A 20,490-nucleotide genomic window follows, 5' to 3' on the forward strand; every position below is an offset into this window, starting at 1 on the left:
ATTTGTGACTTCAATGAATCAAACAGGTATTCCATTCCCCATTTATTGGAGAAAAAAGAAAAAAAAACCAAACCAAAATACAACCAACCTTCTTCCAGCTTCTTAACCCTGACTTCCTGCAAGCCCATCTGAGGGGCTCCACAGGTGAACTCTTAACTCAGGAAATCACCTGTTAAGAGTCACACGCATCCTACCCCAAGGTGAAGTCACCAATGACTGGAAAAGAATCAAAACTCTGTTTTTGCTCTTTGCCAGAAGCAATCTCCTTCTAGAGAGAGCATGAACTTAATTTAACAGGGGCCTCCCCCTCATCAAACATATCAATATGTTTACTCCAGTAAATAAGAATCTTGGGGAAGGGTTACTCTGCACACAGTGAAACAAAGGCTAAGGGAACATCACCTCTTGGTTACATAAAAGTTTATAAAATGCCATGGCTTTTCTCAACTCTTGTCCCCTCAACAAGCTAAATATTTTTTTGAGATTCTTATAACAGTAAGTACACTATCAACTGCGTCCCCTTACGTGCTGTTTCATAGGAGTTACAGTTTACCTGGCTTATACTACTTTATCCCTTAGCCCAATAATCTTAACTGAACTACATCCAATTTGCTCCTTAGAATGCGATTAATCTCTTTTTAAACTGTAAATTCTGTAATTAGTGGTAAAATCAGGATATGGTATACAACACTGCAGACCAGAGCCATGGAGGAAGGCTCAGAGCCTACCACAGCTCCTGTTAGCGGAAAGCCAGGTAGCTGTACCGTGTGGCATACTGGATAACGTAAAGGGAGAAAGGGGAACACACAACACTTGAGTCAGTTCTTTGCTCCCACCCTGTCAGTAATTTCGACCCTGCTTCTTCTGCATGTGAAGGACTGCAACCTGTTGGCTTAACGTTGGGGTGTGAGAACAGTGGCTTTGGAACTGTTTTGGAAGTGTTTCCAGTGTCATCTTTCATTTTTCTTCTGCTTTGTCTTCGATTACTTCCTTTATTCTTCAGATTCCCTGAGCTCTTAGAGAATTCTCACATGGCTTACTCACCGTCACCCCTAGACCTCTTTGTCCTGCAATGAGTTTCTATGTCATTGCTCTTACCTCCACGTTACCTCTTTAACGACTTTTTTAAATCTTGCCCTTTCTTCAGCAGGATTTGGAATCAAAGTGTTGTCTCAGCAGAGCAGAGTTTCCACACTATCAGTATACAAGCTAGGCCAGAACCAACACAATTGTGCTTGTACAGCAGATACTGAACTTTACAAGTACTTAGCAGTTGACAGATATGAATTACAACACTAGTTTGATGACTGTCAACGAGTAATAATTAGGCTTTCTGCTAAGTTAAACCTTTTAAAGAAAATAATACAGCCTATCAAGAAAATCATAACCTGCTCAAGGTGTGAAAGACGTTCATTTGTTATCTGATAAGCAGAAACCCTATCATGCCAATATCATTAAATACATTTTCCACTGTTAACTTCTTACTTCAAAAAAAGAGGGAAAGGACAGCATGGCCTACGGAGCCCTAAAAACCTATACCTACCTGTAAAGACTTCCACAGTAATTTCCTAGAAAGTCATTCTTCAAACCAACACTCATTTTTAATCAGTATGAGAAAGAAGGAAGGAAAGGAGAACTAGGTGTGACCAAAAAAGTAAGGATAATACATAGTATTACTCTAAAGTAACATGGAGAGGAAGCTATCAGGTCAGGAGAGAGTGAACTCTTTCAGATTTCTGACTCCCCAGAGCCACTGTGAGTCATAAGAAACCATAAATCCTCCTGGAAAATTTGAAACAAAACAGCTGATTTTCAGGGTTTGAAAATGCTGCATCACGTAGATTTGATCTGATCAAAGATCATGAAGAATATCCTAGAAAATTAAGTTTTTAAACTTTTCTACTTATACAAACAAACATTAGACAAGTCAGAATAGAACCCAAAAGTATATACATACTTTACTATACCTTTTCCATGTTAATAAAAAGATTAAAGAATTCAAAATACAAGAGAACTTGTAAACCAATTGGAAAACACAATGCATAGGAATGAAAAAAAACCCCTCCATATTGTACAGGTCTTCATCGACTAGGCAGTCCCAAAGTCAATCATAGATTCGGTTACGTACACAATTTAAACATAAGTGGCAGCATTTTACTATGGTATATGTTTTTTCTTTTTAATAATCTGAGACTGCCTTAGCTCCTCAGTCCCATGAGCATATGGGCAAGATTCAGAAGGCAAAGAACAACCATCAGGATGATGAATGAAAAACCAACAGAGACGTGTTTTAAATGCTTCAGCTGAAAGGTGTCGTTTCACTTCAGGCTTAGTTTTCCTTGACGGTTTCTCTTTTCTCCAGTCACGAATATGAACTCTCCCATTTTGAACTAAGATTTAAAAACAAATAAAAATGCAGCTGTTAATAGACAGCCATGGGAATTGTACTGGAAAAAATGCATAGTGACATCCTGTGAAGAAAATATATATTCTACAAATGGATCACTCAGGCAAAACCAAATGTGCCATTTGTACAGACATAGAAAGAAGTGCACAACAAACCATGATAATATAGACACAGTCTAAAGAAGAATTGATTGATCTCCCTGTGAGACGTTTTATTGTGATGCTGAATAGTTCGAGGCACCTTTGTATCATCTTTGTAGAGATTTGTTTGTTTTAAATATAGCAGTTAGGATCATTTAGACTAAACTCCTCTGAATTTAGATTGCAAGTCCTGACAAAGACGTTTCAACTTCAAGAACTGTAATCCTTCCCATGTTCAAAACTTTACTAATCCACATTTAAAATGTGATTAACAGCAAAAATCTAGAAGTGTCTTCTACTACTTTCACTACACAGAAATGCTCTTGCAAAGACAACAGTTCACTAACCCAAAAATACACTGCACCAAAGAGATGACTAGTCTAATCCTTCATATGAATCAACAGTGAACTATTATTGGTTAATATTCAGCACTTTTTTTTTTTTTTAATTCATTTGCTGTGTTTGGTCCATAAACTGCACACACAGATTTGTGAACCTCTATCAATTCCTTAAATATGCAAACAAAATAGAATAAAAGAAAGTTAGTAAGACAGAAAGAAAAAACGTAAATGAAAAACAACAGTGAAAATGAAAAGCGAAGAATCTGCCACTTCTAAATTGCCATGCTCTATTTCATATTCCGCTTCAATCATACCTTCTGTATCACATGCTTGTAGCTTGGAATAGTTAACTGATACCATTCTGCATTCTGATAATCACTATTCAAAAGGTAACGGAGTCCAGTGAAAGCTTAGTATCACATATTCAGGCCTGGATGAATTCACCCCTCCAGATTTCCTTGTGATACACAAATAGATCTGAACCCATACAAAGCCAATCCAGAAGTGGGTTCAGCACAGCTTTAAAATGTCCCTCAAAAGATGAAGAAAAATGAGTAGATACAGTGGTATTTATGATCAAGCATTTTTTTTTTTCTAGAAAATCAGTCCCGTATTGGACAAGATGCCCGATCAAAAGAAACTGCCACAGATAGTTACTCTAAGCCCCATCTTTTGTGGGGGTGTGTGTGCATCTGTCTGTTTTCCATATCTTTAAAAGAAAAACACTTCAGGAAAGATGACAAAAGACCTGCAGCCATGTCATTCTCTGTCCTCTTTGGCATGAGCAATGTCCTTCCAGACCACTCGCTGATAAAAGTCTTTTGTTACAGTGACATGCTACTAAAGAAAATAATTAAATGGTCTCTACTGAAGCCTCTGGGACTTTCCATGTGATGTAAATTACTGAGAAAGACTTGGCCTTAATCCTAGTCTTTCTTCAGAGGTAATGTGCAGACAGCATCCATGCAAAATAAAAATCCTCATTCTACGTAACAGGTTGTAAATCTACTCCACCTATCCCTAATGACAGGGAATTAAATTCAGACACGTAATGAATCCAGTGTGACCAACTCTTTTCAAAGGACTGTAATTCAAAAGGATTTCAGTATGGCTTCACATTTTACAATTGCCAAGCATACAGAAATCCTTAGTGGATGCTATACTTGGTTAAGTTAGCCACTGGCAGCAACTAGGTTGCACACTCAGGATGGTTTGCCATGGATTAGTTGATCAACATTCTACAGCTGGTGTAGAACTGTTGGGACACATGAAGTTAACAGACTTCCAAATTTGATGCAGCCTTAAATGCTGATAAAACCTTGAAGATCTTGTATTACTGCAAAGCTAGACCTTACTTCTGCAAAACTCCACACTGACAAAAAAAAACCAAAACAAAATCAACCAAACAAAACCCACCACCACATCATTACAACAGGGAAAAAAAAAAAAAACAAAAAAACAACAACAAAAAACAGCTACCAACAAACCCAGCCAACCACAGAAACTTGCTACTGAGTTCTTTCTGCCACGCTACCACAGGCTATATAAACACATCAAGCCTCACACTTACAGGTTCTTATGGAGACTGGTTTTATTTAGTGTTGGCATTTACACTGTGGGGCTTGGCAAGGTCAGACTAAGTCTCAGTTAAATGCTTTAGTGAACTTGCTCTGCATGTGACAGCCCTAAAATCATCAGTACATCACAGAAAAAATAAAAATTCTGTAAGTCAAACAGTAGCATTAAATTAGCCACTTTAACTAAAAGGTTGTCTTTTCAGATACAGTCAGCCTAGAACAACTCTTTGCTGATAGATGCCTTACAAACCTCATTCAAAAGAGTTTTACTAACAGTATCTTGGAGCAATGAGCACATAAAGAATATTCAGTTTTCCACAAAGGTCTAGAAAGTAGTTTAAAAAAAACCAAACCACCACCATAGTAATTTTTCAGTTGAGTTTAGCTGCATATAGAAGAGATAAAATAGATGATTAAACAAAACAAAAAACCCCAACCCCTTCTTTACCTTCAAATACTTGATGATTGTTCTTGAGTAGTGTCTGCAGGCCTCCATATTCACTCTTAAGCCTTTTTAAAGTCTCTTTATTTAGGTGTTCTGCTACTTCTTTCAAGGAAAGGCTTTCTGCAATAAATAATGGTGTAGCTATTAAACATGAATGATATATATTTTATAAGTAAATTGTCTGTAAAATAGCAGCTTTCTTTCTACAGGACTCAAGTAAGAATTTCCACAGCAAGACATGTTTTTTGTTTTCTGCTTTTTTTTTTTACAGTAGTATATAATCCTCATTGCGATAAACGCCATTTACATGCTTGTAGTTAGAGAGAATGACTCAAAGGACCTCCTGTAACAGTAACATATGACAAACTACAGTGAGTAAATAATAAAAATGGACAGAGGAAAATGAAAAGATGGTAGTAGTGGGAACTAACTGAATGCTTATAAAATTAACAGCAACTTCTATTCTTTTTCTTCCTAAGACTAAACTAAAAATTCCTAATCGTGTCAGAAACAAATGGCACTTAAAAGCACTTCATTCAGAATTCTTACAGAATTATAGCTAATTACTATGTGACTATCCAAAAAGAAACTTAATATTCTTCCCAAACAGATGGAGAGTCTTCTGTTTTGGTAAGTGGGGAGGAGTTCTGGGTTTGTTTTGTTTTTTAAATAAAAATTGATTCTGTCCTAGTTTTTAAGTATAGAGGGAAAAAAAACCCCCACCGATTTCGAAGTATTCTTATATGCCTTATTTGCATCCCAGAGTGCAATAAAACATAGCGGGGAAAAAAAAAGCCTTTGATTGCTACTGTACTGTTCTTGGTATTTCCTAAAAATCTATTTCACTTACTCAATGTACAAACATGTACATTCATTGGAAAAGACATCATCTACTAGCAAAAGCAAAAGATAATGTAAAGGAAAGACAATCTCACCTCCTTGATTCCAGGTATTCGTATTTCCACCATGCATGTTAGAACATGATTTTTGGGGGGTTGCATTTAACAGCAAGCTTGCCACGTTGAGAACCACATCATCTATAAAATCCCGAGGGAGCGAAGCACAATTTCTGATTTGTTCTACTTTTTCTCTGGGTTGGAATCCAGGCATCCAAATTGTACCAGCAGTCTCAGTCTCATTTTCAGGAAGTTCTGAGCCTGCTTCTTTGCATACATCGGAGTGATCCTTATGATTAAATCCAACTCTTCTGTCACATGTGACCACAGCACAGGTCTGACGATTATTAATATAATCTGTTATCTGTTTGTCAATCACAGCACATTCTGTAGGTGGATAGGTCCTATTTTTTCCAATAAGACACACCTATTTTAGTAGAAACAGGCAAATCACTATTTATAGAAAGTCCCATACTTACACACAGCCCCCTAACCTGTCTTACAGAGGCTTCTAAATCTACCTAAGAGAGATATCTTTTCAAACTCAATGCTCATCACCATCTGAGGCTTTTTTAATTTTAGTTTTTAAATACTGGTGCAGTAATTGAACCATAATCCATCACGCAACATAAGCACAGAAAAAAAATAATATTGTTTCTGAACCTCATATTATTTACAAAATTAAAGCTGGACAGCTCTTCCTACTCTGAGAACATTTCTTTGAACTTTGAATTTCATGGGACGTGAAAAACAGCAAAATTAAGTAAAAATAGGCAACATAGGCAGGTGAAAAAATTAAGGCAAAAAAATTAGTTTTATAAGTTTTCCATCCTATAGGATGGCATAAGAAATAACCGTAAAACCTTTCATTCTTTCTTGTCTTTAGGATTGTACCTATGACGTTATGAGCAAATTACTCAAGAAAACAGTAAGTATTTTTAGTCTCTCTTCAGATCGTATTGTCTCAAGTAATGCAACTGAGTATAGTCTTATCTTACAACAATAATAATGAACAAAGAATAATAATGAACAAACATCCATATGCTTCAGACAGCTAGCAGCTTTAAAAAAAAAAAGACAAAAACCCTACACAGTTCAAAATTACCCTTTTTGTTGATGGAATTCTAAGGCAATCTTCTTCCACATGAAAGCCGCATACAAATCCCACTTGGGCAACAAAATCGAGATACTCTCTGTACTGAGTTTTCTTGCTTTGTCTTCGGCTGTATTTTCCATGGAAATCAAAGAAGCAACATGGCAGCACAAAGTAGCAACATGAATAGGAAGACCTACAAGAAGGATAACAAACTGCTGAATGTAAAGTTATGTAAAGTTATTTCAGAGAACACACACACTTAAAAATAACCCATCAGATACAAGCAATAATGGAAATTTTTATTAAGTGATGGAGCTTCACAAAATAATATTTATATGTTCCTCTTTCAGTAGATCGATTAGCATAATCAAAAATACTGTTTCACAAAGTATTTGCTATAGCAAATTACTGTGCCAACTTGGTTTGCGGGGCTAGATCTCTAGATTAAACTACTGCAGCTGGTTGTGAAGAGCACAATGATTCAAGGAAAGGCAAAACCAACAACCATTTTATTTAAAAAAAATAAAATAAAATAACAACAAAACCCACCACCTTCAAACATCAGATTCACACCTAAAGAATAAAAATCAATTCTGGTTTTTGAACTTCAAAAGCAAAATACTGTCCTGAATTCTATGAGAAAGTAAATACTACATCTGTGCTTCTCCACAGGAAGGGAAACATTTTGTAAAAACAATCAACTGGCATCAAAACCAGCAAGTTCTGCAAGGACAGTAGGTGTGCCTGCAAATGTGACAGTTTTCACCAAGCACACAAAGGTAGTTGTTCTGGTTTTTAATTCCTTCCCTCCCACTCCCTTCCCTCCACAAATACCTAGCTGCAATTACAGGTATCCACGGTGTTAATTCATCTGAATGGTTTCCTATGAGCCAGTCAGTATCTGGAAAGAGATAACTGTCACCTGGCATGATTGTAGATTCCTAAAAAAACAAACAATACATTAATTGAATTTTATTACAGGTTTCTTTAAATGCATTCTATTAGTTAATAAAGCACTAAGCAACAATATAAGATCATACAACCTGAAAAATACAAGGTGAACAAGAACCACAGGCACGAACAATGCTTTCCTCGGCCCACACTTTTGCCAGGTAATAATTTTTTATAGCTACAAAGTAGTAATTTAGCAACAGCTACTCCCATATTGGTCAGATAAAGAGTGGAATAACAGTTCTGATTAAGCTATCTGGCACTAAAAATATTTGTAAACAAATATCTCACATTGGATTATGATTTCTTGCCATTCTCCTGTCACATATGTCAGGTCTCATTTTTTCAGAAAGCCACTTAATTTGCTATGTCTTACAGTCCTAGAACTCACACAGCAAATAACCAGGAAACAGCTTCACTACTATCCTTCTCTTCTTTCACAGACTCTTCCCAAATCAAATTCTAATATACAGAACACCACTCTTCACACCCTATCATTCACATATAATAAACTTAATCCAGCCTAACACTTTCCCTCTTGTCTATGTTGCCATTCCATCCCTTTCAAGCTTGTGTCAAGACTACCTTATCATACACGCAAAAAAGCATAAACAAAATAATAAACAACAGGTTAGAAAAAGACGACTTCTTTGGAAGCCTTTAGAACAGCATTTTGCTTTGTGGGAATTCAAGATACATGGATTAAAGAGACATCAGCACAGAATTCTTCCTACTGTGACTATTCTGACTCACAGAATAGTTATTAGTCTCAAGAACACCCTATCCTGATATTCTTTTAAAAAAAACAACCAAAAAAAACCCAAAACCAAGCAAGAAACCAAGAACAACCACCAAACAGGATGAATTCTTCATACAGGTTAGATTTTAAAAGTTCTATAGTGCCTTTAATGTTTCTTTCTCACACACACGTTTTCTTACCTTGAACTAAGTTCAGCAAGGAAAGTACTTAAAGATGTTGATACTACAAAAGTACATACTCTTCTCTAAAAACATGTACAAATCTCAAAATAATTATTGGGCATATTTGAAAAAAGCTTTAAATTTGAAGCTCCACAAAACTTTAGGAAAAGTGCTGAAAATGATGCCCATACTCTCATTTTACATAAAACCCCTGTTACATCTCAATTCCCCTCATGAGAAAGCACTGTTATTAAGTATCAGTACTGTGTATCATTGTTCACTTTAAATACTGTATCTCTGACCATTTTTAATTATACACATACATCTCTAGATAGTACATGTAACAAATTTCTTTTTGGCAGGTTAGTAGATGTTAAACTAAGTGTTTGGTAAGTGTTTTCTTATGGTTGATTAAACAAGTTACTCCTACATTACATTTCAGTTTTGAGCATTTAATTTAGGTATAGCATGAATTATCAGTGCCATACTCCACATTTTGACAGTCACCCATAGTCAAATTCGTATTCACTATGTCTGACAGCAGTTTGGCTATGAAGAGTGCCACCTGTTACATTCATTTATATTGTTAGTATTGGCACTGAATGTCGCAGATGGCAATATTCATCCTGCAACTCATACTTTAAGTAATGATCAAAACAAAAGTAGCTTTGAGAGTAACAAAAGGCTGCAAGCAGGTGATTTCTCCTGTAGCCACAGGAGCCTTGTAAAATCATTTCACCCTTCCTGTTTGTTACATAACTCCTTCCCATGTAAATTAGTCTTTTCCTTATATGCATATTTTAGATATTTTTATTGTTTCTGTCTGGCTTTTTCAAGTCTTCTCTGTGTTTTTTTTTTTTTCTGTTTAAAAAAGGTGAATAAATCCCACCCTTTTCTATGTTGTTCCCTCACGCTGCATAGAGGGACAGCTGATGCTCAGAAGTTTTCCTATGAGTCAAGAAATCTAAGAAACTCTAAACAGTCAGACCTTAATATGAAATGAATGTACAAAATTCAAAGATTTCCATAATGCAGAACAAGGGGCAGAAAAAGGAATATATAACGTGAAGGAAAAGAGAAGATGCTGCTCGGTATGATCAGAAGGAGCACCACAGCTTGATGGTTTGGATTGTTTCTTGAAGCTTTTCAGCTGGTTGCAGACTGCAGCAAAGGAATCTGGCAGTTTTGGCAATCTGTACCCAAAATGGCAGGGTGGCAAAGAGAAGGCTGCACAAGACTGTGAAAGCTCCACCTACCATCTGTGAAAACTGCTGCTCTTTTGTTGATTTAATGTAAGTTGTTAGCATTCAAAGATATGCTGAATTAACTTTCAAACAAAACTACTACAGAATAACTACTGGCAGAAAATTCTTTTAATATATTGAAAGCTGATCATTTTTGAGAGAAGAGTGAGAAAGTTTAGGAGTCCAGACCACAAGAAACCAGGAACACCTCACCTCCAAAAGGCAACTGTTCATCAGTACCACACTTTAATGACTATCAGACCAAGAACAGCTTAAGTTAAAGGGAATGTTCCTGTGCTCAAATCGATCCTGTTCTCATAAAAATGCTAATGTGGAACTTGAAATATAATCACTCTTTCACACTCGTTTTCCTGTTTGTTTTTTTTGAAGGCTATTATTGCAGTTCCTTACCACAAGGTCGGTACAGCAGAGGATTGGCTCCTTTGAGGTTCAACAACAATTTTGTCCCCAAAACAGCACACAGTACTAGAAGGTCAGAATCACTTTCAAGAATAAACTACTCCCAACTTTGGATACTAGTATCTTTTATGTGGTACAGTGGTGCAAACAAAGCTTTTTAATGTTGATCTTCCTGTAAAATCAAAGATTGTTTTATACTACGCATGTCTGTACACGAAGTAGGAAATCACACTGGTCTTCTCAGCTGAAAAGTAAGTAAATTGCAAACATGCAAGGGTACGATACAGCACTGCTCTAATAATCCCCTTGACAACTTACTTTATAGTCCCACAGGACATATCGGTGGCATCATACCAAACCCACAGATCACTTCAGACAACAGTCTATAAACCAGTATGTTTGATTACATTTGCATCAACACAACCTGAAGCAATGAACAAATGAGTAAAGTTACAAATCAATAAGATTGACATACATTTACATAATACCTCTAAATGAGTTTCTGGTCCATACATGTCCCATATTTTTCTTCTCCTCACATCAATTCCTCTACCTGAATGCTGAAATATTTGAACAACAAAAAAAATACCATTTTTAAGTACTACTTTTAGTAGAAGTTGTCAAATAGGCTCACTAAATATACACATTAACACTGATTATATCATTAATACTAAAATTTAGACACATAACGAAATGCAGCTTTACCATTTCAGGCAGAAGCTGAATACTTTTAATCCCTTCTTTCCCTTCTTACTTAGAAGGGAAAGACTAGGAAACATTAAGAATATATCCAGTTTGAAATTTTACCTGGACACACCTATTAAGACTGCTCTTGAAAACTGAATCTCTCTAACAGTCAAAGCAGAGCATTGTTTTTTGTTTGTTTTTAAAATATCAAAACCTTTCATAAGGCAAGTGTTACTGTAGCACCTACAGGACTCAGAGAAGAGTACTATTCTTAGCAGTCCTTGCTGGCAGAGCCACCTTTCAACTAGGCTGTTGGAGTCCAAACACATTTTTCCCTGTGTGAACTTATGGGAAGACGAAATAGGGCTACGAACTAAAGCAAGAAATAAAGAACGCATAAGTAATAGTATTTGAACTTTGAGAACCCTGTGCACAACTAACCAAAATCAACTACTAAAAAAGTCTTGTAAAACATACACGTGATTTTTTTGACAGTCAACAATGTTTGTCAGTACTACAGCAGTGATGATCTAATGATGTACAAAAAGAAATGTTTATAGGGAAAATAGTATCTTGTACTAAGGGAAAATAGTATCTTGTACTAGATCATATTCTTCTGACCACACAAGGAAAGAGAGCTCGTGTTAGAACTTGGACTTTTTACACTCCAAATGACATCTATTGATCTAATAGGAGATATTAATTTCCTCTACAAATTTTAACATGTTCTCCCAAAAGCAGAAAATACAATTTTCTGAAGCAGATAGACCCAACTTCACTGGGTTTTGTTCAATCTCACTGGCCTTTTCTGTTGTTGTTTCAGAAACTATGCTTCAAGAAACTGAATGTTGCTGTTGCCACATTTTCACTCCCAAAAGCACAGTATGTTTGTTGTTAGGCATTTTCAAAATTAACAAATCCCAGCATTGTTTTTATAGAAAAACATTTTCAGGACATGACAAGTAGAATTCAACTTCAATAAAATTAAGTTTATGAAAAACATCTCATTTAAAGGCTCTTCTGAAAAAGAATCTCTATGTTAAGATTCGTCATTCCTTTTTGCTTTGTCTACAGCGTAACTAAATTCCATCATTCCTTTTTCTTTTCCCTCTCAGTTTCTTATCTCAGAAAAATAGCTTTGAATTGAAATGAATTGCACTAATAAAAAAAGATAAATAAGTGGAAGGTTTCTAAAGCTCTGCTACGATTTTTCCTGGTAACTAGAGTTCCTATTTTAGCAACATGAATTAATTGAATTTTGGCTATTTGCATGCCAGATAAAAGGAATGCATAACAACAGTATTGACTGTCTCTATTTTTTAATTATTATTTCAAAAAGCACTCCATTTACCCCTTCATTACTTAGAATATGAACCAGTAGACCATTTCCACATCCAAGATCTACAAATGACTGTTTCTTGGTCAACCCTTTTTCCTTTCTCTCTTCTTCCCAAAGAATCTAAGACAAGAAAAGAAAAGAAAACATTTTAGACTTCTGCTCTCAAGTTTCCCTGTAAGAAAGCAGCAAAGGTTACTGGAAATGAAAGGAGAAAGCTGGGAAAGAATGCAGATGTGACAGAAAACATCCCCTGTATTCACAGAGAAAATAACTTGAGAGGAGGAAAAAAAAAAAAAAACAACCCAAAGCACTAAAACTGTTTGTGGAGAGGGACACAAATTATGCTGCAAAGTAGCAATCATTTTCTAAGTGCTAAGCACATCCTCCACTCCCTTCTAAGCTACTGGAAGCTGAAGTTAATCAAGGCTATACAACTCTGGGCTACAGTAAGCATAAATGTACAATAAGCTGCTAAACCAAAGACTGCAAGAGATGGCCAGAGGAAGCAAGGGATGTAACAAATAAACTTCAACAGTGTCTCTGCAAGTAACACCACAGAAGCATTTATATCTACTCTATTAAAGAAAAAATTGGTGGCAGAGCTGAAAATAAAAACCAAAATGTTCTTTGTAATTAGCTGGCTATATATTGGTACATGTACATCACTTTCTACTGAATGAAGTGTAACTTACATAGCAACAGTCAGCTGCCCCAAATTCTACACCAGCTAATGGGACTCCAAAGCTTTCAGCCCAATTCGAGTCCCTGCTCTGTACATAAGTAGTTACTTTTACATAGTTATGTAATTCATAATTAGTTAGTAATTGGATGTTTGTCTGCAGGGCATGGATTAGTCTCTTTCTATCACTGTCAAACTCTTTACTTCAATTAGAAGCTACAGAGCACACATTCATCCACAGAATCACAGAATTTTCAGAGTTGGAAGGGACCTCTGGAGATCATCTAGCCCAACTCCCCTGCTAAAGCAGGATTGCCCAGAGCACATTACTCAGGACTGCATCCAGGCGGGTTTTGAAAATCTCCAGAGAAGGGGACTTCACAACCTCCCTGGGCAGCCTGTGCCAGTGCTCTGTCACCCTAACTGTAAAGAAGTTTTTCCGTGTGTTGGAACGGAATTTCCTATGTTCCAACTTGTGCCCATTGCCCCTCGTCCTGTCACTGGGAACCACCGAGAAGAGTCTGGCTCCACACACTTATTTTTTACTATGACTAACAAAAATCATCGAGATTATTTAACCATGAAAAATAATATTTGTAACACTCCTGCTTGTTAATTTGTCAGTTTTGCTAGAGGAAAAGAAGCTGCAAAGAATCCATGGGATTATCAAGCCTGGTTCACGTTTTCAAGTGTACCCCTTTTGCACTCCAGGCTGCATCCCAGAAATCCCTAATCAACTCCTACATGGATCACACCTATCCTCAATCCCCTGCCGAGTTTCTCACAATGCAAACTGAACAGCTACTTCTTTGGGCATGTGCCTAGACAGTAGGTGACCTTAATATGACTACAGAGTAAAATGAGGTCAGAAGTAGATGCCGCAAATCCATAAAAAATTAACACTAGACCTACTTTCTCTTAACCATCTGTTTAATGTACTTCTCAATAATGAGTTACTATATACCATCATATCGATACCTGAAATTTTGCAAGGAGGTTATGTTATTAATACCATACTTTAAGCTTTCATTTATATAAACCAGTTATTGGATGACTTTTACATCTTTTTGAAAACTACTGCTACATCAGCTAACTACATTATCACTGTAAACTAGCACTAGTGCAGAAAAACTTGCAAAACATTTTCAGGAGTCTCATTACAGAAATTTCTTGTGGCTACAGCTAATTTGCTCTGATGTAAAAAGTTCTGTCACACCAAAATGACAATCAAGATTTTGAGAGTAGACTAGGTCACTCAGGCTTCCTCAATTTTAAAAATCTTCATAGGAAAATAAAACTGGGGTTCTAAGTTTAAACAGTCAATTATAAAAATAAATTAGTCCTCAATAAGTTCTGTAAATGAGCTAACTATTCACAGATACAGATTTAGAAAAGATGCAAGAGGTATCTACATTATACTTCAAGGTAGGCATGCTTTTAACTGTACTCTTGGTAGCAGTCAAAAAATATTGAGATACCTACATAATGACAAATTCTGATGCTGTTTAAAAACCTGAACTTTCTCATGATTGCAGGTGGCAGAATTTTGATAGGTTCTTAAATAGGTAGGTGCCTTAGAAAACTGCACCAAGCATTTATCTGTGTTCCTACCATCTACAGTTGGCCTTATTGCATTTGAAGACGGGATTTGAGCTGAATTTTTAATAGGGAAAGGCAAAGCAGTGAAAAACCTTTAGCATAAAGTTAACGAGTCATAGAAATATGTACAAAACAATAGTTCTGATCTCCAAATTGGTACGTCTAATCACTATTTTTCTGCTACATCAGTGCTTTTCGCTTTATCAGTCAAAAAACCCATCCTGTCTCTGTAGGTCATAAACTTGCTGTGACAGAGACCCGCAAATCTTTATCATATCTTCACAAAGAAGTTTTAATATCCCTCTAAACTTAATTTTCATTGTTACTGTGCTGATTTTTGTGGTATAGGGCAGTATAAAAAAATCAATTGATTTTCCCTTTGCTTTGTGACATTATTTTTTTCCCAATTCTGTTACAAATGGTTAACTTCTATAATCACTTACTGTATGCAAAACCCTGAAATCCTGTTGAGAGTCCTACCAATGAAGATCAGAATACGAGTCATAATCAGAATAAGAGTCATAGACATGAACTTTACTTTCAGTTTAAGTTACGCTTGAAAAATATTGTAATAAGAACTTTGTCTCTCTGCTTAAATGAGAGCCAAAGCAAAAACAACCCCACCAAACCAATAAAAACACCACACCCAGAACACCCAACACCCTTTCTCCTACCCCCTTCCTTTTGCCTTGTATGTCTGTAATAACTTTAGGTCATTGTCTTTTAAAAAATCCAACAACTATAAAATGAAAATGCTGATTTTTCTTTAGAGAGGTTCTATTATTAAGAAATGGAACCTTATAGGATATTATTAGGCAAAGTAGTTCCCTACCAGCAAGTAAGCAGCAATGGCAACATCTTCATAAACAAATTTCTCAGGATCTGTAACTTCAGGCCACACCTTCAGAAAAAATAGAGAAAAAAATATTTTCTTACGCTATCTGAAATTACTTCAAAAAGTGCTTAGTTAGAGTGATCTGGATACTCAGTCACTTCAGTAAGTTTCTGCACTTCACAAATTTTGCATTTTAGCCTCATTAAAAATATACACAAAAAATGTAAATAAGGACTGTTTGATTTTGTGAGTCATACAAAAGAATAGAGGCATAATGATGTCTGCTGTCATCCAATCAATAAAGTTTCTGACAACATTATGGCTTCATATGCACAGCTCCCAACAAGTAAACTGCTGCATGTGTTGTGTAATAAAGCACGCATCCTTTTGCTTAACTCTCTCAAAAGAAAAATGCTTGTATTATTCCTGTTACGTGCAACATCGATAACATCAGCAAAATCTGAAGTAGAAAGTGGAAGTATTATCCCTAATTTGTAAATGAGGAATTGAAACAAAGATTAAAATGCACAACATTACACTAAGTCTACTGCAGAGCTAATGACTGAACCATTACACTACCCACAAGCCAAATTTTCCTCTCATATATATCTTTCTATTAGTACAGAAATATCAACAGTAAAACCTTTCAACATTTTGATAACATGTTTTACAAAAGCATTTACCAATTTATTTGCTCGTAGCTGGAGTCTGGTGTATAAGGATATAGGTATTACTTCATACAGCACTTAAGATAATCACTGTCATTTTTCAGGATTCCCAGGATAAAACAATATCATGATACTGCTCGTCTAACTCAGAAAAACATATTAACAACGCATCTAAGTTTAAAGAGTAATAGGAAATTTAACCTGCTTACTAACCAGTGCTGTTTCCAGACTCCTTGAGGTTTCAGAGAACGCGGTACCTTATTTATGCCTTCTAATATGGATGACTTCGTATTTACATCCACTGATCTACTGCTTACTTCTTATTTTAAGGGAAACATTCTGGAAAGTATTAAACTCATCCAAATATTGAGTGTGAATTTGTTTCCACATCTTGCTTTTCCAGTTCAGTTCTTCCAAATAGCAAGTTGTTTGTTTCCCACACACACAGAAAAAAAAAAAAAAAAAGCAGCACCAAACTAGAAAACATACGTTTCAATTAAATTGCTGCTTTTATTAAAAATAAGAATTCAGTGAACGAAGCAGTTTCACTAAACAAATAACAACAAAAACAATTATAGGAAAGCATACTATTACTGCATTTATTGCCAAACTTACCTTTACCATCTCTTTGTATTTTACTTTAAGGTCTTGATAAACTTTGCTGTATTTTGCTACAGAAATGAGTGAGAGAGTACTTTTAAACTCACTGGGCTTTTGCTCCACAGACCATTTAGCCAGTCTGGACAAAAGTTCATTTCCAAGCCATGCTAGTTTGGGGTATGCAATTCCATCTGAAAACCAATCTTCTGGAAAAGGAGCTACAACAGACACAGACCTTTAAAAATAAAAACTTTGTGTAAATATAGCATATCTCAGCTACCTCAAAAAATAGTAAAAGAATTATTCACTGGAAAAAAAAAATCAGCAGATCAAACAGAGTTGTAAAAGTAGACTGGGGAATAAGGAGATATGTAATAGACAAAACCGAAAGGAAAACAAAACAGTGAAGTTACTGAATAATGGAACAGTCTCCCCTGAATTTTGTTAGACAGCTCATTATCTGCCAATTCAAACACTGTATCTGAAAATCCATGCTACATTTAACACAATAACTGAGGACTCACGTTTGATGAACAACCTGATTCAGCAATACATCCAAAGACTAACTAGTAAAAGTGAATTCATTAAATTCATGAAAACAACAGGAAAAAATAAGAAAATATATCGGTTGGCACATTTCATTATTTCATCATCTCTAACGTTATCTTTATTTCATTAGAGCTAATCTCTCAGATGCTCAGGACCAAGCTGCAATGGTCTGTATTTCAATGACTGAAGCTCAGTAGGTTCCAAACAATAATTCAAATTTGACCCTTAACCTTACTAACTCCCACAGAACCTCTCTCGCAGGCATAGGTACTTCCTATGAAGTATACACATACTTCCTGTGAAGTATACACATACATCAGAACACACATACTTTATCTAGACCCCACAGGTGTACAGTCAATGTATACATTCAAAGCTGACACAGATTTGGTTTGTGTTGATTTGAGTATTGTAGATGTTTCATTTTTAACTGAACACTATGCACTAAGACCACACCACTACTGCAATTTACTAATCAAGCACCAAAGTATGCAAACAAAATTGCCTAGATACCAATACTAAAACATGGTATGATCCTTGCAATAATTCAAGGTTTCCTTCTTCTCTCGCTAGCAGCACTTACCATTCCTCATCTTTTATGCGTGTAAGCTGAATTTGATAAATATTGCACTTCTTAATCTGACATTTTCCTTCACTGTTTTCCTCCAAAGGCAGAAAGGTCACAGTTCCATTGTAAACATCTGAAAAGATACGTAAATAGTGATATATTATTCCAAACTTTTGTTTCCTTACTACTTGCCTCACTGGTTTGCACTTCAAGATTTAGGACAACACAGGAAGAACCACAATGCTAAGAACAGATCCGTTTCTCGGTGTGCCTGACATCTGAAACTACTGAACTGTTTGAATTCTCAAAATTTTGCATTCTGCTGCAAATATCATATATTTTCCAAAATATCTAAGGCTGATCAGTAAGACTACTCATGTTTTTTAAACCTAAACATTTGAATAAAGTAAAAGCTAGACAATGAGTTTTCTAGCACAAAACTGCTGCATTGCCCTACCCCACAGTAAATCCGGAGTCCTGGGAAGCATATTCCAAATTAACGGAGACACCCTGGTATTAGATAAACAATCAGTGCAATATTAAAAAAATATCAACAGTATTATCAGTTTCTATCAATTTTGCTGTGTTCAAACACAGGATCTATTGTGTTATTTTAATTAAGTATAGCTATGCTTAACTTTTAGTGCCATGCAGCTTTCCCAATCAGAGCTCCTGGCTCTGAAAAAACACACACATTAGCTGTCCCTAAATTAATATCTCATAACTCTGAAGGAAGGCTACCTGAGAAGACCCAGTTTTAGGTGAAAGCGTGTGTATTATGTTAATATATTAAGTTATGCTCAGCAACCACGCTACTGATGTCAATGATAGCCAACAACTGTGGAATAAAACGTTTATGTCCAGCAACAGATTCCAAACACTAGAGATTTTGGAAGCCTCAAAGGTTTTGCAGATGGGTTGACAAACAGCTGGCCACACCTTTAAGTGCCTCTACCATATTTCACAAAGATATTCTGCAACTTTTGTCACATTTCATTCTCTAATATCAGTCACGCATGTACCACAATTAACTCCTACACAAGTAAAAACAGAGAGGGGGGCACTGTGTTCTTTTGAAATAACTTACAAATAAAAATAAAGAAGACTGCAGTAAAATATGAATGGCACAATACAACCTAGTACTCGCAAGCAACTGAATTTTTTATCTTAATATCTTAATTTATTCCCTATATCTTTCCTAAAAAGTGACTCTAAAAGCACTTACTATATTCTATATGGTATGTGATATGTATGGATTATTACTTTATAAACCAGTTGCAAAAATCTTTTTAATTATTGTTTACCCAGGCCAATGTCTTTAGAATAACTTATTAAGTTCTCATTTTTGAAAATGTTTTTTTAGTTACCATCCAAACAAATATTCTGACAACCACAAGCCTTCAAACCAATAATGCTATATTGGCTAAGTAATCAAATTTCAACTTGACTACAAAATCTTCTGAGTGAGACCAGAAAAAAGTTAACAATTGAGTAAACATAAAATCTTGCCATCTCAGACCATCCTTAGCCAATTCCCTCTCTAACATGCTGGGTTTTTTATTTTTTTAAAAATATTAATTAAAAAAAATATACGCCTATGCTTTTGCTTACAGATAGGCTCTCTAGACATAGTACCGGAACATCTCCTCTTAACATCAGAAGAAAAAATAAATCATGAAACTGCAATGTATACTATTTTTTTGAAGGATTACTTTCTTTGAAGGCATCAGAGTAAGAATCATTGGCCACAAGAGCATCCTAAGTCAGCTGTCCCCCATAAATTGCTACAGGTCTTCTGGAATCGTAAATTTAATTGGGTCTGGAATTCTGATTCTTGTCAAAAATTATCCAAAATGTATCTTAAAAAGGTGTCAACCTCTATAAGTTTCTTTACATTAGTAGGATTTACTGCAGCATATTACCATCATATAATGCAAGCACCTAAAAAAGCATTAAAGAAAAAAAAAAATCGAGCTTAATTTTTAAGCAATATTAAACAACAAGGAAGGTGACACCAACAGCTCGGCTTGGCCAGGCAGGTGCCACAGCTGCCTACTTTTTTCGCTAACTCTGCACTTTCAAAGGCTGCCCTCACTCCTTACACACCCGGAATTAGGTTTGCACTACAAGCAGCGGGGTTTTTTTTGCGGGCAGCTTACTCACGGCAGGGGCTTGCACCGACGACAGCCTGTCCTCTCCTTGCTTTTTCTTTTAAAGGGAAACAAAAAGAGGAGGCATTTCCCCGTACCCCTCCTCAGGAGCGGGGTGCCGGGCTTCCCTGAGCGCCCTCCCCACCCCAGCAGCACCTTACACAGGTTATTTTAGCTCTTCCCCTGCTCCGCTTTCCTAGGAAAGGTTGAACCGGGGGTTGTTTAAACCAGAGCCCTACAGGCGCCTGAGCCCTGCAATTTGAATTTCAAAAGCAGACACTTCCTAGCACAAAAACAACAAAAACAAGATAAAAATAAAATCTAAGCACATGGTAAGGGCAAGAACCCACCTGGACTCCCACAAGTAAAGGGGGGGGG

The 20,490-nt window shown here is 36.1% G+C and overlaps 1 protein-coding gene across 1 annotated transcript in view; it reads right to left on the reverse strand.

The window, feature by feature from the left end:
• Positions 1 to 1,939: 1,939 nt before the first annotated feature.
• Positions 1,940 to 20,490, reverse strand: part of TRMT44 (tRNA methyltransferase 44 homolog (S. cerevisiae)) — a 19,864-nt gene continuing 1,313 nt past the window's right edge. Inside the window, exons 2-11 of the mRNA XM_009890549.1 lie at positions 17,978 to 18,095; positions 16,861 to 17,080; positions 15,575 to 15,643; positions 12,477 to 12,584; positions 10,927 to 10,998; positions 7,737 to 7,843; positions 6,912 to 7,095; positions 5,846 to 6,233; positions 4,914 to 5,030; positions 1,940 to 2,390 (exon numbers count right to left, since the gene is read on the reverse strand). Coding sequence (XP_009888851.1) covers positions 2,158 to 2,390; positions 4,914 to 5,030; positions 5,846 to 6,233; positions 6,912 to 7,095; positions 7,737 to 7,843; positions 10,927 to 10,998; positions 12,477 to 12,584; positions 15,575 to 15,643; positions 16,861 to 17,080; positions 17,978 to 18,095 — 1,616 coding nt within the window. The 3' untranslated portion in view covers positions 1,940 to 2,157. The remainder of the gene's footprint in view (positions 2,391 to 4,913; positions 5,031 to 5,845; positions 6,234 to 6,911; positions 7,096 to 7,736; positions 7,844 to 10,926; positions 10,999 to 12,476; positions 12,585 to 15,574; positions 15,644 to 16,860; positions 17,081 to 17,977; positions 18,096 to 20,490) is intronic.

The sequence above is a fragment of the Charadrius vociferus genome, unplaced genomic scaffold, assembly GCF_000708025.1.
Source record: "Charadrius vociferus isolate BGI_N301 unplaced genomic scaffold, ASM70802v2 scaffold88, whole genome shotgun sequence".
NCBI classification, from domain to species: domain Eukaryota; kingdom Metazoa; phylum Chordata; class Aves; order Charadriiformes; family Charadriidae; genus Charadrius; species Charadrius vociferus.